Source organism: Prionailurus viverrinus, chromosome A1, assembly GCF_022837055.1.
Source record: "Prionailurus viverrinus isolate Anna chromosome A1, UM_Priviv_1.0, whole genome shotgun sequence".
NCBI lineage: Eukaryota > Metazoa > Chordata > Mammalia > Carnivora > Felidae > Prionailurus > Prionailurus viverrinus.
Genome location: NC_062561.1, coordinates 173171123 through 173185172, shown reverse-complemented (window position 1 = coordinate 173185172; position 14050 = coordinate 173171123). Strand labels below are relative to the sequence as shown.

The 14050-nt window shown below is 35.8% G+C and overlaps 1 protein-coding gene across 11 annotated transcripts in view; it reads right to left on the bottom strand.

Moving 5' to 3' along the window:
* The window catches only part of APC (APC regulator of WNT signaling pathway), a 175165-nt gene that overhangs the window by 39119 nt on the left and 121996 nt on the right, over nt 1-14050 (bottom strand). For all 11 annotated transcript variants that reach the window (XM_047823921.1, XM_047823707.1, XM_047824052.1 and 8 more), the window contains one exon: nt 1326-1409. In XM_047823921.1, the coding sequence (XP_047679877.1) occupies nt 1326-1409 (84 nt within the window). The remainder of the gene's footprint in view (nt 1-1325; nt 1410-14050) is intronic.

The window sequence follows — 14050 nt, the reverse complement described above, 5'->3', positions numbered from 1 at the left end:
TTTATTTGAATATTGAACCCTCCAGGAATGATTCTCTGATTTTCTCATCTTTTCTGTTTTTCATCTCATATCTTTCTGTTCTATTTTCCGGAAAATTTATCTTCTACTCTGAGTTTTCATTTCTGCTACCACAATTTTAATTCCTAAGAACTCTTTTCTGAATTCTTTGAATATTCCTTTTGTGTACCATGGTTTCTTTGCACTATGGATGCGTTATCATTTATCTGAGAATATTAATGTTCGTTTTATGTTTTAAAGTGTTCTTCTTTCTGCATAGTCCATCCCTACTTCGGAATGGGCTACCTGTGAAAAGGTTAAGTGAAGCTCTATACATGAGGGATAAAGACTGGCAACTACAGCTATTTTTTTGGGTGGTCCAACTGTGTCGTTTTATTGGGGAATCCTCCAATGTCAGTACATTTAGGTCTGTTTTCTTGGGTTAATCACATTTCTTAAAGAAGTTGCTTCTAGCACCTTGTCTGTATTATAAGCCTGGATTCAGTGAGGGTTTCAGCACTCAGTAGCTAAATTTTCACTCAATTCAGTTTTTAGCATGTAATTTCAGTTACACTGGGCTTACCCCTATCTGAAGATCTTTTCTTCTTTCTAGAATAAATCCTTCATCTTTTGCTGGGATTAGAAAGAACTCACCCAGCTACTGAGAGTTGAAGACAGGCTCTGGAGGTGCCACCTGCTTCTTAACCATTTTCAGTCATCCTCTCACTAAAATTTTAGTCACTTTTTTTAATCTTCACATCCAGAGGTAACTGTTTTGGAACTCCACAGTATAAAATGAGTTGCTTCATGACTTTCTATTGCTGACTTAGGGGTTAATTTACTGCCATATGCTAAAACAGTGCATTTATTTACCTGCTTTTCAGTTCCCCAAATTTTATGATGTTACCTCCCTTGTCTCTGCCTTTTTAATTTCATCCTTTTAGCGTCATTTTAATGAGGATTGTGGAGCAAGCATAAATAACTTTGTATGATGAATTTTAATCATGAATTACATACAAGTTATAGCTTATTTACTAGTTGATAATAGCCAAATTAAGTCAGTTATCTGATTATATGTAATTTGATAACTGAAGTAAGGTATCTGTATTTATGGCTCGATAAATTTTAATTGCATAGGAGTTATTAAAAGATCAACATAGTCAAGGTTTTTGATAATTCATTTAATTTCATGAAAAAAACTTATGAAGTGTCTCCATTCTCTAGAAGAACATCTATATTTCAATGTCACATTAATTATACATATTTTCTTTTCTTAGAATAATTACCTATTTTTATATCTGTAAATGAAAAAGAAACAATTTACCAACCTCTGCGTCTGTGGCTTGGGACTGTAAAAGCTGTCGTATACGAAGTATGTCCTTCTCTATTTGTTGAATTCTGGTTACTCTTCGCTAAAATAAAAAAGTGACCAAATTAGATCTAATTTTATTAAAAACATTAGTGTAAATAGTCATACTATGGCTATCATTTAGTAGCTCAGGGATATGCTACATCATTCTTCCATAAGCAGTTAGATAATGTGTACATAGTCACACACTGATGACATATGGGGCAGTTCAATTTTTTAATACATCTAACTTTACATGATAGATTTATTTAGGAAAATTGTACACATAAAGTCATGTATCAAATTACATGGCACATGTGGTATAAAAATTCATATTTAAGTTATTCTCAAAAAATAGTCCAAAGACAAAATTACACCTGAGTTTGATCTTTATATTTATCCAGATGCTAGTATAACGTAACAGATTTAAAGAAAGCATGGTATATGTGTTAAGGGAAAGAACATCTGATTTGTTTTTATAAATATTAGGGTTTAAACAGTAGGACTAACCTTTCCCAGAGTTATTCCTATTATAAGTCAGATGTACCTTTCAGATATAGTTTTCCCAAATACCTTCTGCAGCTAAACATTATTTTTATTCCCAACACTAGGATCACAATGTTAGAAGCTCTGTGCTTTCCCACTATCCTAAGACCAGTAAATGAACACAAAGAATTTACTATAGATCAAACGACATGGAATTGAAACAATGTGGGAAAAGTGCTTTTTACAAAAAGCTAAATTTTGCTTTAATTTTTATGAACACAAGTGGAAGCGAGAAAAACCAAATCACTTGTATATGAAAACCTTGCAAAGTGAAATGATTTTTAATTACCTTCATGACAACAAACACATAGGTTTTAGAAAAAAGTACTGCCCAGCACCCGCTTGGCTGTGCTGAGCTGCAGCCTGACCCACTGAAGAAACTGCTGGCGTTGCCATCTCAAACCAGCCAGCCCCACCAAAGGCTGGCCAGCGAGCCCATCCCTTTTTTCCGACTTATAGCAAGTCTCCAGGATAGCTGCTTATGCCCACAGTGCACCTTCTCAGATCTGAGTGGACGCAAAAGAGTTGCCGATTGCACGGTCTGGGATCCCATGAAGAGAGGGATCCTTGGACAGCTCTGCCTCTCCTGGCCCCCAGCCTCACTGTGGCTCACACAGTATCCTAACCTGCTACTAATCACAGGGAAGAGTGTGGAGAAGAGTGAGGGTGGAAGTGAGGCTGGAGCAAGGGAGGGTAGAACCATTTGGGATTGGCATTCGAAACCCTGGCCAGGGCTGGGGTGAGGGTCAAAAGATTAGGGCCTAGTATGTCTTCATGTCACTGGGAAGGTGGAGGTACCACTGTGAGGGTGATCCCTAGGGGCCTATGGGAGTCCCCTTCCCACCCTTTCTCTTGGCATCACTCCTGTCCCCCTCTCCCTGACTTGGTGCTCACATGTACCTCACTAGGGATTGCGACCAGGGTCTGGATGAGCTTGAGTTTGAATGAACTGAGTTTGTATTTCCAGCACCCTGGGTTTTTACATGTTCAGGCTTTTGTTTTGGTTTGTCACCCTTGATAAGGAAAGTGTATTAAAAAAAAAAAAGAAAGAAACAAGTACTATCAATGTTGTATCATCTTCTGAAATAATTCTATAATGACATCCTAATATTGAGGCATGAAAATTATGGGTAATTATTTTAATGGGCGAAAAACGTGTTAGAAGCTAGATGGAGTCATTTCTAAACTTTTTTTGTGTGTGTGTGCCCTATCAATAAACGATTCCTGAGCATGCATATCCCAACAGATAAATAATAAAAGTACTAAAATAGCTTTAGCTATCTATACTATAAAACTTACACTGATCTATTTAGTTTTATTTAAATACAGTATCCTTATGATTTTACTACACAGTAAAAACATTTATTGCCGCTATTATTTAATATTATGATAAATAACCACAGAAAAACTCAAAATTGTGCTCACCAAACAAAAAAACCCTCCCAAAACCAAATCCTTCCTTCCCTCCCTCTTCTCCTTTCCCTCATAACACTATAAGTATGCTGATACTCTATTGTAATTGTGAAAACAGTGAACTTAAGGTAAATAAATTTCTCTAACAAACCCTTCCTTATCTAATTTATATCATGAAAACATGGTGAAGGAAGGAAAAATGCCTATATTTTCAGTAGCTCTCTAAAGATACCACAGATATCAGTGGTTACCTCTACAACCATATGATAAACAATTTCTGGCTTTACATGAAACAACAAAACTATACACAATCAGCTTCAGAATACTGGTATTCCTCTTTGTGCAACAAGCTCCCTGCCACCAATAAAATATTTTTTTAAATTTTTCATTAAGTTTTTAATTTTAGTCCCAGTAAACATACAGTGCTACATTAATTTCAGGTATAAAGTGATTCAACAATTCTACATACTGTTCAGTGCTCATCATGGTAAGTACAGTCCTTAATCCCAGTCATCTATTTCACCTGTCTCCCTGCCCACCTCCCCTCTGGTAACCATCAGTTTGTTCTCTATAGTTAAGAGTCTATTTCTTGGTTTGCTTCTCTATTTCTGCCCCCCACTTCATTAATTTGTTTTTCAAATTCCACATATGAGTGAAATCATATGGTATTTGTCTTTCCCTGATTTAGCATTATATTCTAGCTCCATCCATGTCATTACAAATGGCAAGATTTCATTCTTTTTTATGGCTAAATAATATTCCACTGCATATATACACCACTCTTCCTTACCCATTCATCAGTCAATGGACACTTGATCTGTCTCCATAATTTGACTATTATAAATAATGCTGCAACAAACACAGGGGTGCAGAGATCCTTTTGAATTAATGGTTTTGTATTCTTTGGGTAAATACTCAGTAGTGCAATTATTGGATTATATGGTAGTTCTATTTTTAACTTTTTGAGGAACCTTCATACTGTCTTTGACAGTGGCTGCACCAGTTTGCATTCCCAACAGCAGGGCATGAGTACTCCTTTTTCTCCACATCCTCACCAACAGTCCAGAGTCAGACGCTTAACTGATGGAGCCACTCAGGTGCCCCTTCTGCTCATTTTTTCATTGGATTTATTGTTTGGTTTTGGGTGTTGAGTTGTATAAGTTCTTTATATATTTGGATACTAACCCTTTATCATATGTCATTTGCAAATAATATTTTCCCATTTAGTCAGTTGTCTTCGTTTGTTGATTGTTTCCTTCACTATGAAGAAGCTTTTTATTTTGATGTGGTCCTAAGTTTACTTTTGCTTTTGGTTTCCTTGCCTCAGGGGACCTACCTAGAAAAAGTTGCTACGGTTGATGGCAGAGAAATTACTGCCTGCATTCCTTTCTAGGATTTTTATAGTTTCAGGTCTCACGTTTAGGTCTTTCATCCATTTTGATTTTATTTTTGTGGATGGTGTAAGAAAGTGGTCCGTTTCATTCTTTTGTATGTTGTCCAGTTTTCCCAACACTATTTGTTGAACAGACTGTCTTTTGTCTGTTGCATATTCTTTCCTGCTTTGTTGAAGATTAATTCACCATGTAACTGTGGATTCATTTCGGGCTTTTCTATTCTGTTCCACTGACCTATGTAGTTATTTTTGTGCCAGCACCATACTATTTTGATTACTACAGCTTTGTAATATAACTTGGAAGTCCAAATTGTGATGCCTCCAGCTTTGCTCTTTTTCAAGACTGTTTTGGCTATTTGTGTTCTTCTGTGGTTCCATACAAATTTTAGGATTATGTGTTCTAGTTCTGTAAACAATGCTATTGATATTTGGACAGGATTGCGTCAAATCTGTAGACTGCTTTGGTATGGATATTTTAACATTTGTTCTTCCAACCCATGAGCATGGAATGTCTTTCTATTTTTGTGACATCTTTCATTTCTTTCATCAGTGTTTTATAGTTTTCAGAGTACAGGTCTTTCACCTCCATGGTTAAGTTTATTCCTAGATATTTTATTATTTTTGGTGCAGTTATAAATGGGATTTTTTTCTTAATTTCTCTTTCTGTGGTTTATTATTAGTGTATAAAAATGCTATGGATTTCTATATGGTGATTTTGTATCCTGGGACATTACTGCATTCCTTTATCAATTCTAGTAGGTATTTTTGGTGGAGCCTTTAGGGTTTTCAATATAGTATCACGTCATATGCAAATAGTGAAAGTTTTACTTCTTTCTTACCAATACGGATGCCTTTTATTCCTTTTTCTTGTCTGAATGCTGTGGCTAGGACTTCCAGTATTATGTTGAATACAACTGAGAGTGGACATCCATGTCTTGTTCTTGACTTTAAGGGAAAATCTCTCAGTTTTTCTCCAATGAGGATGATGTTAGCTCTGGGTTTTTCATATATGGTCTTTGTTATGTTGAAGTATGTTCCCTCTAAATCTACTTTGTGGAGGGTTTTTATCATGAATGGATGTTTTATTATGTCAAATGCTTTTTCTGTGTCTACTGAAATGACCACATGTCTTTAATCCTTTCTCTTATTGATGCAATGTATCGTGTTGATTGACTTGTGAATATTGAGGAATCCTTGCATCCTGGAAATAAATCCCACTTGGTGGTGAATTTTTTTTTTTTAATGTATTGTTGGATCTGGTTTGCTAATATTATGTGAGGAATTCTGCATCTATGTTCATCAGAGATATTGGCCTGTAGTTTTTTTTCTAGTGTCTTTGTTTTTTTGGAGCAAGGTAATGCATGTCTTGTAGAATGAATTTAGAAGTTTTCCTTCCTTTTCTATTTTTTGGAGTAGTTTGAGAAGAACAGGTATTAACTCTTCTTTAAATGCTTGGTAGAATTCTGCAGTGAAGCCATCTGGTCTGGGCTTTTGTTTGCCGGCAATCTTTTTGATTTTATTTCTGGTAATTGGTCTTTTCCAATTTTCCATTTTTTCCTATTCAATTTTGGAAAGTTACAGGTTTCTAGGAATTTATCCATTTCTTCTAAGTTGCCCAATTTGTTGGCATATGATTTTTCAAAATATTCCCATATAATCCTTTGTATTTTTGGTCAGTTATTTCTCCTCTTTCATTTCTGATTTTGAGACCTCTCTCTCTCTCTTTTTGATGAGTCTGGCTAACGGCTTATCAATTTTGTTGATCTTTTCAAAGAACCAGCTTCTGCTTTCGTTGACCTATTCTATTTTTTTTAAGCTTCTACTTCATTTATTTCTGCTCTAATCTTTATTATTTCTTTCTTCGGATTTTTTTTTGTTGTTGTTGTTGTTCTTCTTTTTAGCTTCTTTAGGTGTAATGTTAGGTTGTTTACTTGAGATCTGTTGTCCTTCCTGAGGTAGGCGTGTATTGCTATAAAGTTTCCTTTTAGAATAGAATTCAAAAATTTTGGGGACCACCGTGTTTTCATTTTCATTTGTCTCCATGTATTTTCTGATTTCCTCTTTGACTTCTTGGTTGACTTCATTCATTACTTAGTAGCATGTTATTTAGCTTCCGGGTATTTGTTGTGTTTCCAGATTTTTTCTTGTGGTTCATTTCTAATTTCACAGTGTTGTGGTCACAAAAGATGCATGGATTGCCTTTGATCTTTCTGAATTTGTTGAGACTTGTTTTGTGGCCTAATATGTGATCTATTCTGGAAAATGTTCCATGTGCCCTCGAAAAGAATGTATATTTTGCTGTTTAAAAAAATTTTTTTTTCAACGTTTATTTATTTTTTTTGGGACAGAGAGAGACAGAGCATGAACGGGGGAGGGGCAGAGAGAGAGGGACACACAGAATCGGAAACAGGCTCCAGGCTCTGAGCCATCAGCCCAGAGCCTGACGCGGGGCTCGAACTCACGGACCGCAAGATCGTGACCTGGCTGAAGTCGGACGCTTAACCGACTGCGCCACCCAGGCGCCCCTATTTTGCTGTTTTAAGATGCAATATTTTGCATGTATCTGTTAAATCCACCTGGTCCAGTGTGTCATTCAAAGCCACTGTTTCATTTTGATTTTGTTTGGATGATCTGTGCATTGATGTTAAGTGGGGTGTTAAAGTCCTCTACCATTATTGTATTACTCTCTATTATTTCCTTATGTTTGTTACTAACTGCTTTAAATATTTGGGTGCTCCCATGTTGGATGCATAAATATTTACAACTGTTAGATCTCCTTGCATTGTCCCCTTAATGATCATATAGTATCCTTCTTTGGCTCTTGTTACAGTCTTTGTTTAAAAGTCTATTTTGTCAGATATAAATATTGCTACCTTGGCTTTCTTTTCACACCCATATGCATGATAAATGCTTTTCCATCCCTTCACTTTCAATCTGCATGTGCCTTCAGGTCTGAAATGAGTCTCTTGTAGGCAGCATATAGAGTCTTGTTTTATTTATTCATTCCATCTAATCTTTTGATTAGAGTGGTTAGTTCATTTACATTCAAAGTAATTATTGATAGTATATATTTATTGCCATTTTGTTACTTCTTTTATGGCTGTTTTTGTAATTTTTCCCCATTTGTTTCTTCTCTTGCTCTTTTTTCTCAAGATTAGTTGGCTTTCTTTAGTGATATAGTTGGATTCCTCTATTTCTTGCATATTTATTACTTGTTTTTGATTTGTAGTTACCATTCAGCTTGTATGTAACATCTTCTGTATACAGCAGTCTATATTAGGATGATGGTCACTTAAGTTTGAACCCACTCCTTTCCTTTCTTCATTTTAGGTAGATGGTATCATACTTTACATGCTTTCATTTAGTGAGTCCCTTGACTGATTTTTATAGATATACTTATTTCTTTACTATTTCTGTGCTTCCTACTGTATTCCTTACTCTTGCTTATGGTCTTTCCTTTCCACTTGAAGAGTCTCCTTTAACTTTTCTTGTAGGGCTGGTTTAGTGGTCATGAATTCCTTTTTGTTTGGGAAACTCTTTACTTCTCCTATTCTGAATGATAGCCTTGCTGGATAGAGTATTCTTGGCTGCGGTTTGAATATATCATGCTTCTCCCTTCTGGCCAGCAAAGTTTGTGCTGAAAAATCAGCTAACAGCCTATAGAGTTTCCCTTATATGTAACTGCTTTCTTTTGCTGCTTTAAAAATTTTCTCTTTATCACTTTTTAAAACCATTTATATATTTGAGGTGGGGGGCAGAGAGAGAGAGGGAGAGAGAGAGAATCCCAAACAGGCTCCACACTCAATGCAAAGCCCAGTGTGGGGCTTGCTCTCAATACCGTGAGATCATGACCTGAGCTGAAATCCAGAGCTGGATGCTTAACCATGGAGCCACCCAGGCACCCCTCTTTATCACTACCTTTTGCCATCTTAATTACTATGTGTCTTGGTGTAGACCTTCTTGGACTGATTTTGTTGGGGGATCTCTATGCCTCCTGGATTTGGATTTCTGTTTCCTTCCCCAGATTCAGTAAGTTTTCAGTTATTATTTCTTCAAATAAATTTTTTTGCCTCCTTTTCTCCTTATGGGATCCCTATAATGAGAATATTATTATTCTTGATGATGTTGCTGAGTTCCCTAAGCTTATTCTCATTTTGCATAATATTTCTTTTCTCTCATGTGCTCAGCTTGGTCACTTCCCATTACTCTGTCCTCCAAGTTGCTTATTTGTTCTTGTGCTTCTACTACTTATTCCTCTAGTGTATTTTTAATTTCATTTATTGTGTTCATCTCTGATTGGGTCTTTCATATCTCATTAAGGGTCTCACTGATGTCCCCCACTCTTTTCTCAAGTCTAGTGAGTGTATTAATGATTGGTTCTTTGAATTCTCAGGCATATTGCATATCTCTGTTTTACTTAGGTCTCTTGTTGTGATTTTGTCCTTTTGTTTCATTTTGGACATAGTCCTCGGTCTCATTTTGTCTTACTCTCTATGTCTGCTTCTGTATGTTAGGAAAGACAGCTACATCTTCTGCATTTGAAAGTAATGGCCTTATGAAGAAGAGGTCCAGTAGTGCCCTGCTGTGCAGTGTCCCTAATTCACCAGAACCTGATGCTTCAGGAATGTCTCCTATGTGTGATGCATGTGCTCTGCTGCTGCAGCTGAGATGCTTTTTTCGTCTAGTGCAGTAATCTGCAATGGCTGTCTTTGTCTTATTGTGGGCAGAATCTGGTTCCTGTGGTATTAGTGGACTAGTCCTCGTATGCCTTGGGCTTGGGTTGAGTCAGACCAGATGTGTGCTAGAGATACAGTAGCACCAAACTGCTGGGTGTTTTCCCTGTGTTGTCCTGAGAAGGTTCTGTTGGTGGGCAGGACCTGTAGTCAGAGCACTTGTCTGCCTCCAGTCCACTTCTGGGGCCTCCTTTGACTGGTATGTGTGGTTATCTTCCCCTTTTTCCAGGGTAGAAGTCACTTTGGAGTGGTGCTTGCCACCATAGGATCTGCCTGCACACTGCCAAGTCCATGGCACTGCCTTGCATGGGCTGTTGCCAAGACAGTATTGGAGAGGGCAGATCTCCTAAAGCACAGAGTTGGGGGGCAGTGCCCAGAGTGAAGCTGCCTGAGGAGCTCCATAGATGCAAAGCCCAGGGGTGGGGGATCCACCAGTAAAATCTTAAATTAAAAATTTTAATATTTAGAAGATGATAGGAGACTGTAACTAATATCTCTCTTGATTTCTGTATTGTCAATATGTCAGTAAATCTTGAAGTCAGTCTATGTCTTGATATCCACCGAGATAAAAGATTCCTTCCTTCCTTCCTTCCTTCCTTCCTTCCTTCCTTTTCTTTCTTATTTTATTTATTTTGAGGGAGAAAGAGAGAGCAGGAACAGAGGACGGGCAGAATGAGAGAGGGAGAGCGAGATAATTCCAAGCAGGCTCTGTGTTATCAGTGCAGAGCCCAACAGGGGGTTCAAACTCACAAACTGTGAGATCATGACCTGAGCTGAGATCAAGCATCAGATGTTTAACTGAGCCACCCAGGTGCCCCAAGAAGTAGAGGATTTCTAGTAATACAACCCCTGTGTTTCTGTTTCTGAAAATGAAAATGGAAGAAGCCAGTAGTAGTTCTTTCTTTTTTTGTATGATAGCCTCGAATATTTATGAAATTATGCTTACTAACAAGTACTTAACAATTCAAGGGTAGGTAGTTAGTATGACTTTCGAAAAACTGATTTTAAAAAATCATAACAGTAATAGAGTTCAAAACAGATTCAGGATAATTCTCAACAAATGAGTAATAGCAGGTAAATTCCTTAACTTGAGAAAGGGTAACTATCAAAAACTTTTGAGTACACAGTATCACTGCTTCTTATTCAAAGACGTATTAGAGTTCTTATGCAATATAAAGAGAAAAAAACTGAAAAGGACACACAAAATTATCATTATTTTGCAAACAATGTGACAGTTCATATGGAAAATGCAAGAAAAATGTAAGAAAGTCTTAAACTACTGAGACAATTTAATGAAAGAGTTCAAGAAGGTTGCTGGATAATTAAATTCCATTCATAACAGTAACAAAAACTACGTAATATCTAGGAATAAATTTTTAAAATGTATAAAATTTTTATAGAGAACACTACAAAACTTTATAACAAGAATAACACCTAAATGAATGGAGATATAAAATTAATAACACCTAATACATACTGCTCAGTGTTTAGCATGTGCCAGACTTTAAGTGCTCTTACATGTATTAACTCAGTTAATTCTCACATTTCAGTTTTGCATTATACTTTATCAATGAGAAAACCGAGGCAGAGAATTTACCCAAAATCAGTGCAGGTAGGTAGCAGGTCTGGGATTAGAACCCAGGAGGTCTGGCTCCAGAGTCCATCCTTTTAACCAAGAACCAATCTTTGTATTGTAAAGATATGAATTCTCCTCAAATTAATTCATAAATTCAATGTGACTATAACAAAAAATGCACTAAGCATTTTTTCTTTGAATTAGACAGCAAGCTGATACGAAATTTCAGATGGAAGAGTAGTAAGATAGAATATAACTACATTTTTACAAAAATAGGACAACTCACTCTACCAGGTACCAAGATTTATAAAACAAATGTGGTATGAGTGCAGGCACAGAGAAATTAAAATAGATCAGTGGAACAGAATCTAGAAATATCCAGCAAATACAAACTTACCACATGCCAGAGATGGAATTCATTAGCAATCAATGGGGAACAGTGGAATATCAAATAAATAGGTAATTTTGTTAAAAACATAAATATGCATGTATGTATATGTATCTGCATATATGTTATATATAACTGACCATATAGTATTAATAAAAACCAACATATTATTTAATATGTAAGTTATATATTGAATAATTACACACATAAATATAAAATCATATATACTTGTATTTATGTAAAATTAGATCCCTACCTCTAAAACATACATGATTATATTTTGGAGATGAATTAAAGACCTAATTGCAAAAATAAAACATTAGAACTATTAGAAATAATATGAAAGTAACTTTATGACTCCAGGATAGGAAAAGATGTACAAATAATTCACAGAAAGCACAAATATGGCAATATATAATTAATTAGCTCTATAACAAAAATTAAGTTTTGTTATCACAAATCTAAAACAGGTAATGGATTTTGCAGGGAGGAGATGTGGTGTATATTATCTGTAATAGATTGGTATCAAGAGGATATTAATACATCTCTCAAATATTTAAGAGTAAGACATTTAACATAATGGAAAATGGGAAAAAGATGAACAAGTAACAGAAAGAAAATCCACAGTCTAATAAATATATGAAAAGATATTCAACTTCAGTAGTATTCAAGAAAATATAAATTAAATAACAAGCTGATGTTTCATTGCCCACTTACTATTATAAAGCGTGACTCACAGAGACCTCTACTAGTAGAAATGTAAATCGATAAAATCATTTTGAGTGCAATTTGGCAAACACTAGTTCAAAACACTCATATGTTATGGCCGGCAATGCTGCTTTTAGGTATATATACTACAGAGCTGAAGTCAACAAATTAGGGCCTGTTAGCCATCTGTTTTTGTGAATTAAGTTTTACTGAAGCACAGCCATGCCTATTTGCTTACATACTAACATCTATGGTTGCTACAAAAGCAGAGTTGAGAAGCTGTGACAAAGATCATATGGCCCACAAAGAATGAGATATTTTTTTTATGACCCTTTAAGAAAAAGTTTGCTGACTGTTAACTAAGAGAAACTCTTGCACAACTCTTACAAGATATGAATAAGTATGTTTATCAGAGCTGTTTAAACAGTGAAAAATTACAACCTAAATGGCCATCAACCAGGAAACATACAAACTATATTATCCACACAATTACAAAAAATTATGGTAAAATGGAAGTGTGAGGAACTTTCAGCCTACCAATCCCCAGTCCCTAGAAGTTAGCTCCATTAACAACTTGATGTACATTTCCCCAGCCTTTGTGTACATGTGTATAGGAGAGTAGGGACCACCACCAGTAGGTGGTAGGCACCATTAGCTGCCCAAATATGTAGTAAACAAATAAAAAGCAAAATAAATAACCAAACTGTTAACAGAGATAGTTGGACACTGACAATCTCACAGTCATGAGCAAGAATGGATTTTATTTTGAATTTCCCTAAACTGCTTACCAGTCATTTGTATGTTTTTACTAATCACTTGCATTTTCTTTTCAATAAAATGATTATATCCTCTACCCATTAAAAAAAAAAAGATGTCTTTTTTTTTCTTAGTTTGTAGGAATTCTTGCATTATAGGGATAGTGACTTTTTTCCCCTTTATGTGTTAAAAATATTTTCCCTTAGTTTATCTTCTGCAAAATATTTTGAAATTTTATGAAAAATTACATTTGTTGTCCTGTATTTTCTTCCATTAGTTTTAGGTTTATTTTTCACACTAAGATATTCAATCCATTTGTAATTTTTCTTTTTCTTTTTTTTAAATTTTATTTATTTTTGAGAGAGACAGAGAGAGAGAGAGAGAGAGAGAGAGCGAGCATAAGCAGGGAAGGGACAGAGAGAGAGGACAGAATCCAAAGCAGGCTCCAGACTCCCGAGCTGTCAGCACAGAGTCCGACATGGGGCTTAAACCCATGAGCCGTGATGTCATGACCTCAGCCGAAGTCAGTTGCTTAACCGAATGAGCCACCCAGGCACTCCCATTTGTAATTTTTCGTATACAAGGTTTGAATTAGGGATCTAATTTAATTTCTCTTCTCCCAAATAAGTTGCTAGCTGTACCTATATATTTACTGAGCTATTTACCATTTCCCCCCAAATTTATGTATTTTTATATCTTATTTATTTTTTAATTTACATCCAAGTTAGTTAGCATACTGTGCAATGATGATTTTAGGAGTAGATTCCAGTGATTCATCCCCTATGTAGAATACCCAGTGCTCATCCCAACAAGTGTCTTCCTTAATGCCCCTTAGCAATTTAGCCCATCCCCCCACCCACAATCCTTCAAGCAACCCTCAGCTGTTCTCTGTATTTAAGAGTCTCTTATGTTTTGTCCCCCTCCTTGTTTTGTATTATTTTTGCTTCCCTTCCCCTATGTTCATCTGTTTTGTATCTTAAATTCCACATGAGTTAAGTGATATGATATTTGTCTTTCTCTGACTAATTTCATTTAGCATAATACCCTCTAGTTTCATCCATGTAACTGCAAACCCAAAATTTATGTATTTTTAAGGTACCCGATAAATTCTGAATTTTAATACAATGAAATGTATCAGTTTTTTCTTTCACAAATAGTATTCTACATCTTGCTTAAGAAATCCTTTTTTACC